The 16509-nt window shown below is 46.4% G+C and overlaps 8 protein-coding genes across 8 annotated transcripts; 5 read left to right on the forward strand and 3 right to left on the reverse strand.

The window, feature by feature from the left end:
* Positions 1–235: 235 nt before the first annotated feature.
* PHO2 (Pho2p) lies at positions 236–1735 on the reverse strand (the record flags this gene model as incomplete). The annotated part of the gene is made up of 1 exon (XM_037281229.1): positions 236–1735. The coding sequence occupies one exon, from the start codon at positions 1733–1735 to the stop codon at positions 236–238; it is 1500 nt and encodes a 499-aa protein (XP_037137124.1).
* A 943-nt stretch (positions 1736–2678) lies between these two features.
* On the forward strand, positions 2679–4193 carry HG536_0A02670 (uncharacterized protein; the record flags this gene model as incomplete). The annotated part of the gene is made up of 1 exon (XM_037281230.1): positions 2679–4193. One exon carries the CDS (start codon positions 2679–2681, stop codon positions 4191–4193), a length of 1515 nt encoding a protein of 504 aa, XP_037137125.1.
* A 335-nt stretch (positions 4194–4528) lies between these two features.
* Positions 4529–6373, forward strand: CEP3 (Cep3p; the record flags this gene model as incomplete). Its single annotated transcript, XM_037281231.1, has 1 exon — positions 4529–6373. One exon carries the CDS (start codon positions 4529–4531, stop codon positions 6371–6373), a length of 1845 nt encoding a protein of 614 aa, XP_037137126.1.
* MLH1 (mismatch repair ATPase MLH1) lies at positions 6370–8562 on the reverse strand (the record flags this gene model as incomplete). Its single annotated transcript, XM_037281232.1, has 1 exon — positions 6370–8562. The coding sequence occupies one exon, from the start codon at positions 8560–8562 to the stop codon at positions 6370–6372; it is 2193 nt and encodes a 730-aa protein (XP_037137127.1).
* Positions 8563–9130: 568 nt separating this feature from the next.
* Positions 9131–10306, forward strand: NSE4 (Smc5-Smc6 complex subunit NSE4; the record flags this gene model as incomplete). Its single annotated transcript, XM_037281233.1, has 1 exon — positions 9131–10306. The coding sequence occupies one exon, from the start codon at positions 9131–9133 to the stop codon at positions 10304–10306; it is 1176 nt and encodes a 391-aa protein (XP_037137128.1).
* Positions 10307–11473, reverse strand: QRI7 (putative N(6)-L-threonylcarbamoyladenine synthase; the record flags this gene model as incomplete). The annotated part of the gene is made up of 1 exon (XM_037281234.1): positions 10307–11473. One exon carries the CDS (start codon positions 11471–11473, stop codon positions 10307–10309), a length of 1167 nt encoding a protein of 388 aa, XP_037137129.1.
* A 508-nt stretch (positions 11474–11981) lies between these two features.
* Positions 11982–13061, forward strand: MME1 (Mme1p; the record flags this gene model as incomplete). Its single annotated transcript, XM_037281235.1, has 1 exon — positions 11982–13061. The coding sequence occupies one exon, from the start codon at positions 11982–11984 to the stop codon at positions 13059–13061; it is 1080 nt and encodes a 359-aa protein (XP_037137130.1).
* A 709-nt stretch (positions 13062–13770) lies between these two features.
* PAH1 (phosphatidate phosphatase PAH1) lies at positions 13771–16206 on the forward strand (the record flags this gene model as incomplete). The annotated part of the gene is made up of 1 exon (XM_037281236.1): positions 13771–16206. The coding sequence occupies one exon, from the start codon at positions 13771–13773 to the stop codon at positions 16204–16206; it is 2436 nt and encodes an 811-aa protein (XP_037137131.1).
* Positions 16207–16509: the final 303 nt, after the last annotated feature.

The following is a 16509-nucleotide window of genomic DNA, read 5'->3' on the forward strand; positions in this document are numbered from 1 at the left end:
GCAGTGACAGGAGGCGCTGCTTTATGTGCATTTTTTTTGTTCTCATTCTCGGACATTATTATTATATATAGCTCAGTTGGCTAACTAAGTAATGGTCTAAGATAATGTTTCATGCAACTGGCGGTGGGTAAAGCTTTCCGCGACCGCGCGGTAGGTATATGGGATTGGTTCATCGAATTTACCTCTGATGGTGAAAGTGATGAAAAACAACACATTCGATGGACAGATCCTGCTTTTACAGCCATCTATGATCATCCGTTAATTCTTGTGTGTTCTTGAAGAAATCGGGCATATTCGGTATGTGTGAGTCATGAGATAGAGATAGAAGAGTAGCAGAGTTTTCCGCCTGATTTTGGTTTAATGAATTAGCGTTATTATTATCACTCAGGCGATTCTTCTCATCTATTGCAGACGTATCTCTGTTCAGAGCCAAAATATCGTTCGCTGCATCATACTGATCAAAAAAAGTCTGTGGATGTTCGTGCAGTGCCAGTGATTGTTGTCCGGCCATAGATGGATTATGGAGATGTGTTGGGGGAGGTGGCAAAATCTGATTCGCACTGTTATAATCTAGGATTAGTGAATTCATGAATTTCAAAGAGCTTTCAGAACCCTTCAATGCGTGAGGCATGTTTGAACCTCCAACAAATGCATCGTTTACTTGTCTACCTTCAGAAAAGTCTTCGCAGATAGACCACTGATTGCCGTTGCCCTCTTCCGAGTTATCTAGGAAAAAGACAGCAAAATTTGGTGGTCTCGAAACTGCGAGTTTCAATTCTGCAAAACTCTCGGACTGGTTGCAGTCTTTATCCGTATCATTGCTCTCATTATGATCATGATTTTCGTCACTCTCTCGTCGAGTGCCACCCTCTGTTATATCGCCCGTTTCTAGAGTGAGAGAACAGTTCACGACAGAACCGAGGGAGAAAAAGATCCTGAATAGTATCTTTGTGTTGTTGGCCATCGCACTGAAAAAATAGTTGATTTCAAAGTTTTTCTTCGATATGAGTACCATCAAATCAGTAGCGTTGGACATAATATGATTGATAGAAATCGGGGACAGGTTTGACAGATCTCTTATCAGTGGCAGGTTCTCTCTCCGCAATGCTCCACTTTTCATCCTATTCCAGCTACCTACGGTGATCGAGCAGACATCAATGAAGTAATAGTTGTTGTTGATGTTTACGGGTATTCTGTCGAAGTACGTTGCGCAATCATGCGAGTCGTCACGCATCATAGGGGCAGCTCCAGAGTCTGTGCTGTTGTCCGCCCCGCTCTTGTGCTGCCCGCCACTCTTTCTCAGTTTCGCTCTTCGATTCTGGAACCATATACGAACATTCTTTTCTGGTAACCCAGTTAATTCAGAAATCTTCTTCCTGCGTTGTGTAGTTGGATTAGGATTCACTTCAAATTCTTGCTTCAAAATATCCAGCGTTTCTCCGGTCGCTCTAGTTCTCTTCGGTTTCGACACTTTCTTACTATCAACAGTGGAGCTCTGGCTAGCGATCTCCCCTCGGCTCCTCTCCTCATTGGTCGAGCCGCCCTCATACGATTCGCCCGATACAACACCTTCATGTGCCATACTCTCACCACCGCTCACGGTTGCCGTTCCAGAACCCTGCGACTCTGTGTCCTTGTTTCCTTGATGTTCTTGTTTGCCAGGAGATAGGAAGTTGAACTCGTCGGCACCGAAACGCGAAGCAAAGCTGTCAGCGTACTGATGGAACTCACTCATTTTGGTTGATAAATTGAAATCCAGCAGCTGGATTAGCTAAGGGATTAATCACTCCGGATTATCACACTTGATGAGTAGATGTAGTGTCTTCACATTCATACTTGCAATAAGTTCGACCTAGCGCGTTCGTCCAAATTGACCAACTATCGACTCAGTATATAAAAGGCCTAAAAGACGCCTATACCGTCTTCTTTGGGATCTCATATTCGTGTCTGTCATGGCGTAGGCTGTTTGGAATGTCTGTAGCGACTTTCAGCGACTTCGGACGCCGCCTGGGGGCCAGAAACGCCGATCGAAACTTGCCAGCTCGTCAGCCCAACATGCAAGGTCTGCCCTTCTTACAGATGCGCTCCTGCGCCGTCAGCACCGGCGGAAGCAACGTAGCACCATGTTATGCTGCAGCGACATGGTTCCCTTTTGCCTGGAAGAGCCGAAACCGAAAATACTCTAGTAACAGCAGTGTGGTCTGCGAGTGGAAGACTGGAGGTGCAGTCTAAGCATCCTGAGCTTAAGAGCCAGTTTGAGATATCATCAGGTTGCCATTGGTGAATGGTCGAACTTCGTGTTTGGTAGCGCCGCGCATGCTAGTAAAAACCGACAAACGGTGAATATGTTGGTTCAGAGCTTGCCACATCGTGTAAGAGCTGCCAGGGTTGAGTTCACTTGCAGTGTCTTAAGCCTCGGTCACTGTTTGGGAATCTGTTTCAGTATGAGCAACGCACCTTGAAGAAACTCGCTGCTCTTGGCGAGTCATCTAGCTAGTCGCATCTCGCTTTCACCGGTCTGAAGAGTATCGGAGTGCTTTCATTTCTCTCGAGCAAGATCGCTAACGTCAAGGGCTCGACTCCCTGACTTTATTGCACCCCCTACCTTGTCAGCAGCTTCTGGACAAGAGTTTACACAGACCAAGAGAGCACAGTGCAAGCGACTAGAAAGCCAGAAGATGAGCATGTTTGAGACAATTACTATCCCGCAAGTCGGGTTCACTTACAGCTTGCCCATTGGCCTCTTTATCAACAACAAGTACGTCGCTTCGAAGGATGGTAAGAAGATAGATACGGTCAATCCAAGTACCGGTGAGAAGATCACATCATTTTACGCTGCCAGTGAGGAGGATGTGGACGATGCGGTTAAAGCTGCTCGTGAAGCTTATGAGAACGTTTGGTCGATGATGGCGGCCGAGGAGAGAGGACTCTTGTTGTATAAGTTGGCCGACCTAATCGAACGTGACAAGTATAAGCTTGCTGCATTGGAGACACTCGATTCGGGGAAGCCATATCATTCGAACGCCGTCAACGATTTGCAGCAGATTATTCAGCTTACTCGCTACTTTGCTGGATCAGCAGACAAGTACACCAAGGGTGAGACCATTCCACTGAATCATGATAAGTACGCAATGACTTTCAAGGTTCCTTACGGTGTGGTAGGCCAGGTGATACCATGGAATTATCCTCTTGCTATGGCAAGTTGGAAGATTCAGGGCTGTCTTGCCGCTGGTAACACGATCGTCATCAAGCCCGCAGAAAACACTTCGATATCTTTACTTTATATGGCCCAGCTGTTTGTGGAAGCAGGCTTCCCACCTGGAGTGTTGAACGTCGTCCCCGGCCTTGGAGCTACTGCTGGCACTGCGCTGGCTGCTCATCCTGACGTCAACAAGATAGCCTTTACTGGAAGTACTCAGGTTGGCCAAAAGATAATGGAATTGGCGGGCAAATCAAATCTGAAGGCAGTCACCTTGGAGTGCGGTGGAAAGTCACCTGCTGTTGTTTTCGCAGACGCTGCGTTGGATAATGCAGTGGAATGGATCGCTAATGGCATTTATTACAATTCTGGCCAAAACTGCACTGCAAACTCGCGGGTATATATCCAAGAGAGAGTTTATGATGAGTTCATATCCAAGTTCAGGGTTTTTGTGCGGAAAATGTGGACCTTTGGAGAGAAGTTAGATCCCTTTGACGAGAAATGCACCGTCGGACCTGTCATCTCAGAAACTCAGTATTTGAGAATCTTGTCATATCTTGAGCATGGTCAGAATGAGGAGAGACTCAAAATGGAGACGGTGGGAGATTTTCAAAAGGACTCAAGGGGATATTTCCTCCCCCCACTATATTTCCTTGATGTGCCACAGTCTTCGAAGTTGAACCAAGAAGAAATCTTTGGACCAGTGGCTGTTTTCTCAAAGTTCAAGGATTACGAAGAAGCCATCAAACTGGCCAACGATACAATGTACGGTTTGGCGGCCGCGGTTTTCTCTGAGAATGTGAGGACAGTAAACCAGTTCGTCCGCGACATTAAAGCAGGGACTGTTTGGGTCAATTCCTCGAATGATGAAGAGATATCAGTGCCTTTTGGCGGCTTTAAAATGAGCGGGATAGGTCGTGAACTGGGCCAGAGCGGAGTGGATTCTTATGCGCAGCTAAAAGCTGCCCATATCAATCTATCCAACTACACATGAGCCTCTCAATGAGTCGTCGGCTGTGCAGACACGGTGTACTAGTATATAGCAGTATCTTGTCGAATGGTAGCCACATAGCAGGCTGGCCTGCTTGCTATTCTCTGGTTCAGTTGTGCCACGATAACTGACTGATTTACATGGTCGCAAGTTTTGCAGCTTGCCCATCACCACTTTTTCGTTACTGATAAATGGTGCATTGTAGAAGATTCGAAGTAGCAACCGTTGCGGTTGTTCCCGGAATTGGCAGTATAATCGCTTGTCTCTCAAGACCGTCGCTTGCAGTAATACTGTCTTACACCAACAACAACAGCTTCGGTTAGCATCAAATATGACAAATGGAGCACTCGGAGATCCAGAAGTCTAAACATCCATGTGCCATTTGTGCCAAGCGAAAGGTGAAATGTGATAGATTGATACCATGTACCAATTGTGTCAAGAGAGGATTCGAGAAGGAATGTCTTGAGCGGTCAGTTGACGGAAAGGAAAGCCAACGTACCGATAGAAATTCTGCTGTTCTGAGGTTTTGGCAGAGCTACGAGTATTGGGTAACGGACATTGGGTTATTCAAGAGTCAAGACGTCGATCCAGCGAACACTTTCGTTGACTTGAAAGAAGAAGTAGATGAATGTGAACACTGGTGTGAGTTCTTAACAAGAGAAACGTCGTTTCAGCTGCTGGATCACTGCGTAGAGAGGCTCGGATGTCTCTATTTTGGTTGCCTTAGTGATATCAGTGACCTCTATCTGCTACTTGAAGAGTACTGGCAAAGGCGAAACGAAAGAAATGTTGTTTTCTCAGTCGATGATTATTACTCTAATGCCCTTCTATGGTCTCTGTTTGCGCTTACTGTTTACTACATGCCACTAGAACTACTCAGCTCAGTCTTTCCCAAGAAGCCTCCATCGCATATTTTCAAGTACGCAGACTTCGATTCAGACTTTTGGACAGAAAAGGCTCAATTACAGCTGTCTCAATGCTTTACACATTGTGCGGTGATTCAGCTACAGGAGGCAAACCTTCTTGCCAACCCGGACGTCAGACTCCTTCAGGTATATGTGATTTTATCCGCCATGGGCTATCCCCACAGAGAAGTATCAACAAGTAATGCTTTGCTACTAGTATGCTTCAACGTAGCGAAACTTTGCCATGTCGATGATTTTAGACCTTTGATTACTGATTCCACAGCGATGCGCTTGACTAAGATTACTTGCGAGAAAATTTGGTACAGCTTATGCTCTTGTGATTATCTGCAATCAGGTCCTAGAAAGCCAACTGTATTCCATACAGAAATTTCATCCCTACTGCAACATGCGGCTTATCTGGAAGACCTGCCGAATACTGACGTGTACCAAAGTGAGGACTCGTTTGAAGCATTATATTGGAAAATAATATCACTCGACAGAGATCTGAACCAGTACTTGATCAAGGGCACGAAACCACCGTTAAAAACTCTTGATGCCATACAACGGCAAACGGACATATTCACCCGCAAAATTACATCTTCAGAGGACTCCCCTGCACTCGCATCTGACTTCGCCCGATTTCTGGCATCTTTTCTCCTGAACGCTATCTCGTGGAAACTTCATAAGATGTATTTCATCTACTTCGAGATCGCCAGTGGTCTCGCAAAGTCAGTACACTATACCAAAAATCTTGTTGCATTAGTGGTCAAGAATATCAAAAACCGGAGGGACACGCTGTTCAATAAACATCCTGTTGTTATTCAGTCGTTCGCCAGAATTGCAGTATTCTATGCCTTCTATGAAATGGTCTCCGGATCGGCAGAAATTCGGGATTTAAATCTAGATATCAAAGAGATGCTGCAGAATCTTTCGGACGAGCTGGAGCCACATTTAAGCGGCTTATTTTATCTGCTTTCTCGTTTCCGCCTGTTGAAGACCTTGTGGGAAAATATGGAATCTGAAACTCTTGGTAATATCCTTGAACATCCCGTTATGACTATCTTACAGAACGACATTAATGCATTCTCTCAGCAGATGATTGAGAGACCTTCGATGATCAGAGGCTCGGCACGGTTAATAATGAAACGAAGAGTTCCCCAGGACCAAGGTGCGGTCGAGAATGGTAACGCTGTTTTCGATTCAATCGTCGCCGAGTTTGAATCACAATACGCTATCGATTACCTGATTCGCCGAAAAACGGAAGATGGTGAATTCTAGCATCTTTCAAAGACCTTATATAATCCTGGCAGGTTCGCTATCTCAATGACATCCTTCGATAGACTTCGTGGTGCCAAAAATCTCCTTTTTATGCAAGGGAACACTACATTTTCAAGGGAATATGACATCTCCTCGTTTCTTGCAACGAATTCAGCTTTTCTCTCTTCATCGACGTCCTTGCCAGAAAGATCGACGAGCTCGATAATCTCTGGAATGTATAACAGTGCTATTTGTCTCATGATACCTTCTAGACAGGGCTCCTCGACTTCCCAGTTGACCCTTGTTCCCAATCTATAAATGAAAAAGGGAATTTTGGCTAAAGGAGGTGTATAATCTTTCAATAGGAGAGGTATGCTTCTCAATTGAATGCTTTCTTGCGCTGGCTTATCGGTATCGCCTTCGGCTGTTAATTCGATTGCAAAATATTCAGTAAGCATCTCCCTCATATCCCAGAGTCTCTGTACTATTCCAAGAATAAAATCATCAGTTAGATGCTCGAAGCTCGATAGGATTTCAATAAGTCTCAGACCTTTGTTATTGGCAGACTCGAGGATGATTTTTCCATAGTTTGAAAAGTCGCTCAGGCAAATCTGGTAGAACAACTCATAGCAAACTGCTCCATAATCTATCAGAAAGAGCTTTAAATCGTGTTGAATTGTTGCTAGCCTTCTCTCAACATCTACAACGCCGACAAATGTCAGGTTGGCAAATGCATCGGTCAAGTCTCTGTGGATAGATTCATCGACTGCTTCTCGCAGTCTTTTGATGCTCGAGAGGTTTACTTCTATCCTCTCCTGTGCATGGATTTGATACTTTGAAGATTTTTCTATTACTGCCGCAGCCGGTGAAGATGGAATCGGTAAATTTTCTTTGGCAGCACCTTCTGAATGGTTTTCATTAATCTCTTGCCTGTCAATTGTCTGTAAAACCACAGCTGGTGAAGTAGCCTGAGATTGGCTAGATTTCAAGAATGTGGTTATTTTAGCTTGCGACGCATCTGTTCTCACCAATTTATTCTCGTATCTCTTAGCGGGTGTTTGGCCGTTCTGGGTTTGTCCATTATTATTGTTTTGATACGATTTGTTTATACTGGATGTTGCTGTAACTCGGCTAATGGAAGCGCTATGAACTGGTTTGCTTGTCAGTACAGTTGAAGCTTTAAAAGTTCTTGAAGTATCTACCTTGGATAAAACCTCATTTAACTGCAAGGCAATCTTCTCGATGATCTCATCCTGGTGCAGAAATCTCACCTCCCTCTTGGTTGGGTGCACGTTGACATCCAGTACCTTGGGGTTAATCAGCAAACTCAAGTATATGAATGGTTTATTGCCTTTTGGTAGAAAGTTCGCGTAGACTTGTCGGAGGGCTCTTGCCAAGGGATTGCAAGTGACAAGCCTGTCATTGATGAATAATACAGGCGTTATCGATTTCTTGAAGTTAAACTCAAGGTTGCTCACTTGTCCCGATACCTTCGCAATGTCTAACTCTTCCACGGAAGCCATATCGAACGCCAGTAAGCTCTTCGCCACAGCGTTCCCAAAAACGGTCCTTATCCTCCCTTCGGCAGATAAATCGGACCTTATAGTCAAGCTGAACTGTGAATCTCCAAACTTCTTGCAAGAAAATGCGACGTCCTGACGGTGTATCGCATACCGTCCTACAACATCCAATATCTTAGTATATTCTTCGCCTGGCGACCTAAGCGCTTGTAATCTCGAAGGCATATTGTAGAAAAGATCTTCCACGAGGATCACAGTTCCGTCTCGACCCGCCATAGGCCTTGGCTCGCCTATCATTTTGCCTTCCGCATACGACACCCTCCAAGCACACTTGTCGTCCTGTGTCTTTGTAGTGACAGTAACTCTTGCAATATGGGATATACTTGCCAGAGCTTCACCTCTAAACCCGTAGGTCGCAATACTCTCCAAGTCCTCGAACTTTGTCAGTTTTGAAGTAGTAAATCGTTCACACAGCACTGGCAAGTCCTCCCTGTTGATACCACAGCCATTATCAGTCACTTGCAACAGTTTTATACCCCCATCCCGCACCAGTATGTCCAGGCTTTTAGCCCCAGCGTCTATACTGTTCTCCATCATCTCCTTCAGAGCATTCACCGGCGAAATAATGATTTCTCCTGCTGCTATCTTGTTCACAACCGATTCATCTAGCGCCTTGATGCTAGCTACCATCTTCTTGGTCTCTCTTTTACCTTCACCTTGTATAGTCAATAGCTATAAGGAAGGATCAACACCTTTGAAGGTTCGCGCGCCACTTGTATCATTAGGAATCAAGAAGATATACCAGATTTCGACCGCTAGACGATCATCGACAAGTTTTGCAGTACACTGGCATGCAGGTGCCCTTCATTGGTTGCCGCCTTGGCTTTGAACCGGTCTGCTGGCTCAAGAGCTCGCCGATCCTCGGCGGCTGAGCTGAAGTTGGGAGGTTAGATAGCTCCAGAAAAGAATAGACGTCGTGTCAATCACGAGAAGAGCCGTATCAAGACGTTGAAGGCAAGATACGTCACGGTTGGCGAAGAGATTTGGGTGTTTCGCTACAAAGCGAGAGGAAGGTTGTGAGAGAGGAGCCAGTTGGATAGCATGAATATCGAAGTACTGACCACCAATGGGAGGGCTAAGCAGTATGCCTTTTGTTTGCTTAATGCTGCCATTATAGTACTGTCTGGTTCAAACGCGCAGCCACACGAAAAGGTTGATCAGTGCAGCATCTTACTCGAAACGAGGATCTTCAAAGAGCATGTCTTCCAGAAGGGCTGGGAGAGTTCGTGGACCTGAGGACGAAACAGACGTGGAGGGGCCCACGGTGAGGAGAAGGCGAGTTGACGATGGGACTCCTGAAAGCTCAGAGAGCTCTGCTAGGCAGCAGATCTTGCAAGGGTATCGGGCCCTGGAGGGCGAGATGGCCAAAGAGAAGGCGAAAGCGGCACGTACCGGTGACATTCACATTGCACTAAAGAATTTAGACGCTGCAGAATCACTGTTTTCCAAGGCTAGTGGATCAAGGAACCTCGAATTGTTTGCGCACGACGCCAAGGCGATGGTGAACATAAGTGAGTTAGCGCAGATGAGCGTGAGAAATCTTAAGTTTGACGATTCTAGGAGCTTGGTTAACCTTGATGATGTGCTGAATAGCTGCAAGAAATATATGTTGAAGGAATATTTCTTATTGAACGATATCAGCGAGCCCGTAACTTCTCTGATGAATAATGCTGAAGAAGAGGAGAGCGAGCTCCCGCTTCATGATGGGGCAATGGAGGATCAACAGGAGACAGTTGCAGGTACGAGCTCAAGCAGATTGAGGGCTAATACGCTTCGAAGATCTTACCTGCAACAGTTCAGCACATACGACCAATTCCATCAGTTCAATTGGTTCCGGATGGGATCTCTCTTCGATACACTGAGTAGAGGGGCAGCTACGGTCGACCATCTGTCTGGACCATTCTCGTTAGAGAAACGTCCCCGGGTCACGATGAACCCTAGAACACGTCAGATTGATAGCGGCGCGAGCCTAACCACCGCTCAAAGAGATCTGCCGGCATCCAGAGGAACTGAGGAGCTCACCACACCAATGCTGGTCAAAAGGTGCTACGAGATACTCAGAAGGAAGAAGGGTTACGAGCCGATAAATTTATTCAAGCTCATCATAAACCCTTCCTCGTACGCCAAATCGGTCGAGAACCTTTTTTACATCAGTTTTCTTCTAAAAGAGGGAAAGTTGATCTTGGAAGAAGATGAGGAAGGATTTCCCAGCATACGAATAAAGGAGGAGTTGCCCAGGGAGGCGGCTGCTGCAGAACTCGAGGCACAAAGAAGACGCGATGCTCATCAAAACCATATTATCTTCCAATTGGACGGTGCATCCTGGAAGAAACTCATCGATAAATTCTCTATATCATCGTCATTTCTTGACTAGTTATTTACAAGGGTCCTTTCCTTCCAGCTGCCTCCAGCCGCTAACACCGAGCAGTTCAGAAAGCGGCCATTTACGGATAGGTGACACTTCAAGATCAGTACATAAACTCCTCGATTCAAACAGCTCGATGCCAGCCCAGCCTATCATGACAGCGTTGTCTGTGCAAAGATCTGTTGGAGGATAGAAGAATTCGGTGAATCTGCCAGAGAGATTTTCCTCAAGCAGTGTTCGTAACCTCTTATTGGCGCCAACACCACCGGAGCACACGAAGTGTCGTACTCCGACTAGTTTGTCCGCATTAAGTTCGATAACTTTTGTCAGTCTCGATAAGATGTGCTTGAATATCGCTTCCTGGGTCTGGTAGGCCATCGACCTGATCTGATCCCTAGTATATTCCTCGATAGGCCTGTCGATATTGTTTCGCACAGCTGTCAAGAAAGGTGCAAACGAAAACGCTTGCACGTCTATTCTGTTATTTTTATTTCTCAACGGGTTGGGCAACGTCATTCGAATACCAGCGTCAAACTTGCAGCTAGGATCTTCATCGATGAACTTCTCCATCTCCTTGGCAATCATGGTCCCCCTGATGCCTAGCTCTCTTCCGCACTTGTCCAGCGAGTCTCCGACGGCGATGTCCATCGAATCGCACATAATCTCATGGTCTGTAACACTTCTGGTGAGAACCACGGTTGTGTGGCCGCCGCTAACCAGCAAGCTCAGGAAAGGATACGCTGGCGCCTTACCATTTGTCGACAACCTGGGAACCAACAGATGGCCGAGCATATGATGCACGCCCAGCAGCGGTTTCTGCCACGCCACTGCCAATCCTTTGGCAAAATCCAGTCCTCCTGAAAGAGACCCGGGCATCCCAGGACCTCTGGTGACGCAGACCAGATCAACGGCTGACGTGCCTGTCGTCCTGAGAGCTTTCTGCGTGAGAACGCCGATCTTCAATTGGTGGTGCAGATGTGCCCTCGTAGGAACGATACCTCCCTGTGAAGCACTATCGAGGGTCTCTTTCAAGTGTATCAATGTCCTTGGAGCCAATTCCTCCGAATGTCTGTCCAGTATAGCGACGCAGGTATCATCGCATGAGGTCTCGATGGCCAGCACCTTGTACGCTCGCCTCGGACTGACTAAGCAAGCCCTAGGCAGCAATCTTCTCATCTTAACAGCCCCTAGTAGCTTCTAAACCGCACTTTCTGGCTTCGCCTTGCTGATCTCTTTGGCCAACCAGTTGAGATACCACTACAGAAAGTGAACCAGACCACAGAGAAGTACAGAGAAAAGTTTACCAGCCTTACCGACCTCGATAAACAGCTTAAATACAGCTCCAGACGACCAATCGGGCTGATTTGAAGGTCAAACGGTCACAGTTAGCTGTTTCACGTGATTTTAGTGAAGCATCGATATAGCGGACTAATAATCTTGGCGAGATCTGTAGTTGAAGAACAGTGGATAAGACCTGCTGGTACTGCTAGAAGAGCTGCTGGTAGGCATTGGCTGTTGGTTCTTATTGGTTGACGCTGGTGAAGTGGGCGAACGCCGACATTGTTGGGTTTGACAAGTTGGATGTGTGTTTTATCCTTACCGGGAGCTTTCAGTTTACATTCGTTTAATCTCTATAATATTTGAGGTAAGGAAAGTGATTCCGGGTTGATTGGTGTTCTGTGAGATGTGGCAGTTCACTTCTTCAATACCTGTGGTTCATAAGCACCACGAAAATGCTCACGGTCCGCCGGCATCGACTCATGGGGGCGGTGGTGCAGGTGAGGAGGCGGGGAAGGGCTCCGAGACGGCTGCTAACGAGGAGGACACCGGGTCAATTCTGAACTGTGCGATTGCCGGGGGTCTCGGAGGCGGCATTGGTGACACTGCAATGCATTCTCTCGACACGGTCAAGACCCGGCAACAGGGTGCGCCGAGCAACGGCAAGTACAGAAGCATGTTGAGTGCGTACCGAACTATATTCGTGGAGGAGGGAGTACGAAGGGGTTTGTATGGGGGTTACTGTGCCGCGATGCTGGGATCGCTCCCCAGTGCGGCTTTGTTCTTTAGTACTTATGAATATTCCAAGAAGAAAATGATAGACGATTGGCAGATCAACGAGACGGCAACACACCTGACCGCGGGCTTCCTTGGCGATCTTGTGTCGAGCGTTGTTTATGTTCCCTCCGAGGTCTTGAAGACGAGGTTGCAATTGCAGGGCAGATTCAACAATCCGTATTTTGATTCAGGCTACAACTACAGAAATCTACGAGATACGGTAAAAACGGTTATCAAAACCGAGGGAGTGGGGGCTTTGCTCTTTGGGTATAAGGCCACTTTGGCCCGAGACCTGCCCTTCAGTGCTCTGCAGTTCGCATTCTACGAAAAATTCAGACAGTGGGCGTTCAGAATAGAGGGCAAGGACACGGGGCTCGACGACTTGTCGCTCGTCAGCGAGATCTACACGGGGGCTTGCGCCGGCGGACTGGCAGGTGTCTTGACAACCCCTTTGGACGTTATCAAGACTCGGGTACAGACACAGCAGCCGTCAAACGACTTTTCAAAGTCACGCACCCATGCGGTGAAGCTGTCTGGCTCGCTCTTTGGGAGTCTGAAGACAGTCTATAATTCTGAAGGGTTTCTTGGGTTTTTCAGCGGCGTAGGGCCGCGATTCGTCTGGACAAGTGTTCAAAGCAGTATCATGCTTCTTTTGTACCAAATGTCGTTACGTGCTCTAAACAATTCGTCTTCGAAGCTGCTGAGATGATCCGATGTAATCTTAACAGGATTCGGACACCAACCATCTGGCTCTGACGGGTGATATAATCTGTATATACTTGTAATGCATAGATCGTTTCTGCACATATTTCCTGCAAATATGGCTTCTTCGTCATCTTACCGGCAATTTATTTAACGATTAGTTCTGAGAGCTTCAATTTCAGCAGCTTGAACTCTGAAATGGCCAATCATGAATAAATCATGAATATCGCCAGAAGCTGACACTTCAGGCAGACCAGACTACTGCTAACTTACTTGGTAGGGCGAGATGATCACCCCTTCTTCATCTCTTGTTTCACTGTGATAACTGACCGCTTACGTTCTAGTATATTACACATAAACGGAAGGGGATATAGCGATTACAACAGAGAAGCACTTTAAGACTACCATCTTTAAGGTCAACTCGACCAGCTTGAATTCGGTCTTGGAGTAGAGGTTGTTTCTACTGCTTCTCGCTATAAGAAACCGCAGTATTCGGCAGAAGCAGCAGAAAGAGCCCAATTAGAACTCTCAAGGGCTGGATATCGGAAGCAGCCATCACAGGAAGGCCTGATTGACCTTCAGATCGCTTGCCGGTGATTGTCTAACTGTTCAAGTGCTACCATTTTTAAGCACCATAGTTAAAGGTACTGGCGAATTCAAAATTACACACCACAAGAGCGCAGCCATTAAGGAATAATAGAAGCCAGGTAAGCCCAATGCAGTACTTTGGACGGGCCATTGATACTGTATCGAAGACTTGGTCGTCTATCAATCCTGCCACACTATCTGGTGCAATAGATGTGATAGTGATAGACCATCCCGATGGGACACTGGCATGTTCACCATTCCACGTTCGTTTTGGTAAGTTCCAGATACTGAAACCGTCACAGAAGAAAGTAGAGGTGATCGTGAACGGGAAGTCTACAAATATACCGATGAAACTTGGTGATTCCGGAGAAGCATATTTTGTGTTTGAGACTACGTCAGATCTTGATGGTATACCCCAGGATTTATTGTCTTCACCGATAGTCAGTGCGACGAGTAGTCCATCTCAATCCCCACACTCCAACAACATGTATTTGGATAGTGACAGTGCAACCGAAGCAGGCAACACTCGTCCATTTCAAGGGGACCACAAAGTCCTTGAAGAGCCTGATTTCCTCGATATCAATGATACAGGAACCACCGATGAGCAGCAAATCTCTCCAAACATTAGTAATAGTTCTAGTCCCACGCCTGTCTCGAAAACGAAGACGTTTCAAGAGAAGTTGAACAAACGGTTAACTCAGATTCATATTCCCAGTAAACTGGACAATAATGGTGACTTGCTCCTAGATATAGAAGGATACAAGCCGAACAAAGACAAGGTACACGATGCTGACAATCAGCTTAAACAACTACTGCAAGACGAGCTAGGTGGCGATTTGGATATTTCAAAGTTTTTAAAGGAGGATGACAAAGGAAATGTGCGAATTGTGAATCCGTATGAACATACCCATCTAGCTCCTGCAGATTCTCCTCCATTCACATCGGATGAATCAGGGTCTAATTTAGATTCCAGGCCTGACACGTCAGATTCGCTAACGGCTGCATCAGACGCCGAGAGCCAAAACGAATCTAAACATGAGATTGAAGGCTCTTCTGGAAATCATTACATCAAGACCTTGAGGTTGTCAAGCGACCAGCTCAAATGCCTGGACTTGAAATATGGTGAGAACGATCTTATGTTTTCAGTGGATCAAGGTAGGGCGTCAGTGACATCAAAGTTATTTGTATGGCGGTGGGATGTTCCCATAGTGATCAGCGACATTGATGGTACGATCACAAAGTCAGATGCGCTAGGTCATGTCATGACGATGTTTGGGAAAGATTGGACCCATTCGGGCGTAGCCAAGCTCTTCACGGAAATAGCACGCAACAATTACAATATCATGTATTTGACCGCTAGAAGTACCGGTCAGGCTGATTCGACTAGGAGCTACTTGCGGTCAATTTTGCAGGACGGGAACAGGCTTCCCTCTGGGCCTGTCATACTGTCGCCGGATCGCACCATGGCTGCTCTTAGACGCGAGGTGATCTTGAAGAAACCTGAAGTCTTCAAGATTGCCTGTCTTAACGATATCAGGTCGCTTTATTTCAGAGCTCCCCAGAAGACTTCCAAGGACTACCATTCTGACGGAGCCGAGGAGAGGAAAATACATGAAGATGAAAATGTGGTGGAAGACCCTGACGAGAGACCCACTCCTTTTTTCGCAGGTTTTGGAAACAGAATTACTGATGCTCTTTCCTACAGGACGGTTGGAATCCCTAGCTCTAGAATCTTTACAATCAATCCGGACGGAGAGGTCCACATGGAACTGCTCGAACTGGCAGGATATAAGAGTTCTTACGTTTTCATCAATGAACTTGTTGACCATTTTTTCCCGCCTGTGATTTTGGACAACGATGACCTTGGCAGCATAACATCAATGACCCCGGGATCTCCGGCGAACAATACTCTGGACATGGACAGCAATTGTGACAGTAATATTCTGCTGCGGAAGAAGCAGGAAAAGAAGTTCACAGACGTTTATTTTTGGAGAGATCCAATCCTCGACATCAACGACCTTTCCGATATAAGTCATAGCGATGAGGAAAAAGACAATGGCGCTTTACCAATGAAATCTCAGAGATTTTCTCCCAATAACAAGGCCAAGGATGCACTATTGAAGACAGATGACCATGAAAGGTTCGCGAAAAACGTCAAATCGAGGAGCCTGTCCAAGGAGGAGCAAGAGTCGTTTCTCGCACGAAACAATGCGCAAGAAGAAACATACGCTAGAAACTTTTCAACCCCGAAGAAAAACCCCCGGCCATCAAGCAAGGAAGAGCTGGGGAGACAGATATACCTGGAGCTAGGCTCGCCCCTGACTTCTCCGAAACTGAGCCACATAGATGTGCAAGATATCGATAGCCATTTGAAGAATTTCTCGATCACAAGGCCTACGCACCCGATTGCCGGAGTCTCCAAGGTAAATGTCATGGAAGATGGGCATCAACCCGGCGACATCAACAGTCCCACTTCTGGACGGAGTTTAAATCAGGCAGATGATCTCGACGACGATATCGACAGTATGGACGACGAATTTGACGAGGATGAATTTATAGATTAAATCACAGCCTTTGCACAAGCCACTGAATACCCTTTATGCATACGCTACAAGACAGCTAACTGGCCCAGCTACAACGAGCTGAGAGCGCATGAACCAGCGGACTCCTCTACGCTGTTTAAATACTCGACTTATTATCTTGTAATTTCTGACATCGTGTCAGAGTATGCTTCTACGACAGAGGATATGCCCGCCTGAGTGAGGCCGAACTTAAAAGCCATGAGAAACAAGATTCGATGGAAGGTGATTTACCCAATTGGCAACAACAGGGCCTCGAAATTGATTCCTGGGGTATTGCAGACTATG

The sequence above is a fragment of the Torulaspora globosa genome, chromosome 1, assembly GCF_014133895.1.
Source record: "Torulaspora globosa chromosome 1, complete sequence".
In the NCBI taxonomy this organism is placed as follows: Eukaryota; Fungi; Ascomycota; class Saccharomycetes; order Saccharomycetales; family Saccharomycetaceae; genus Torulaspora; species Torulaspora globosa.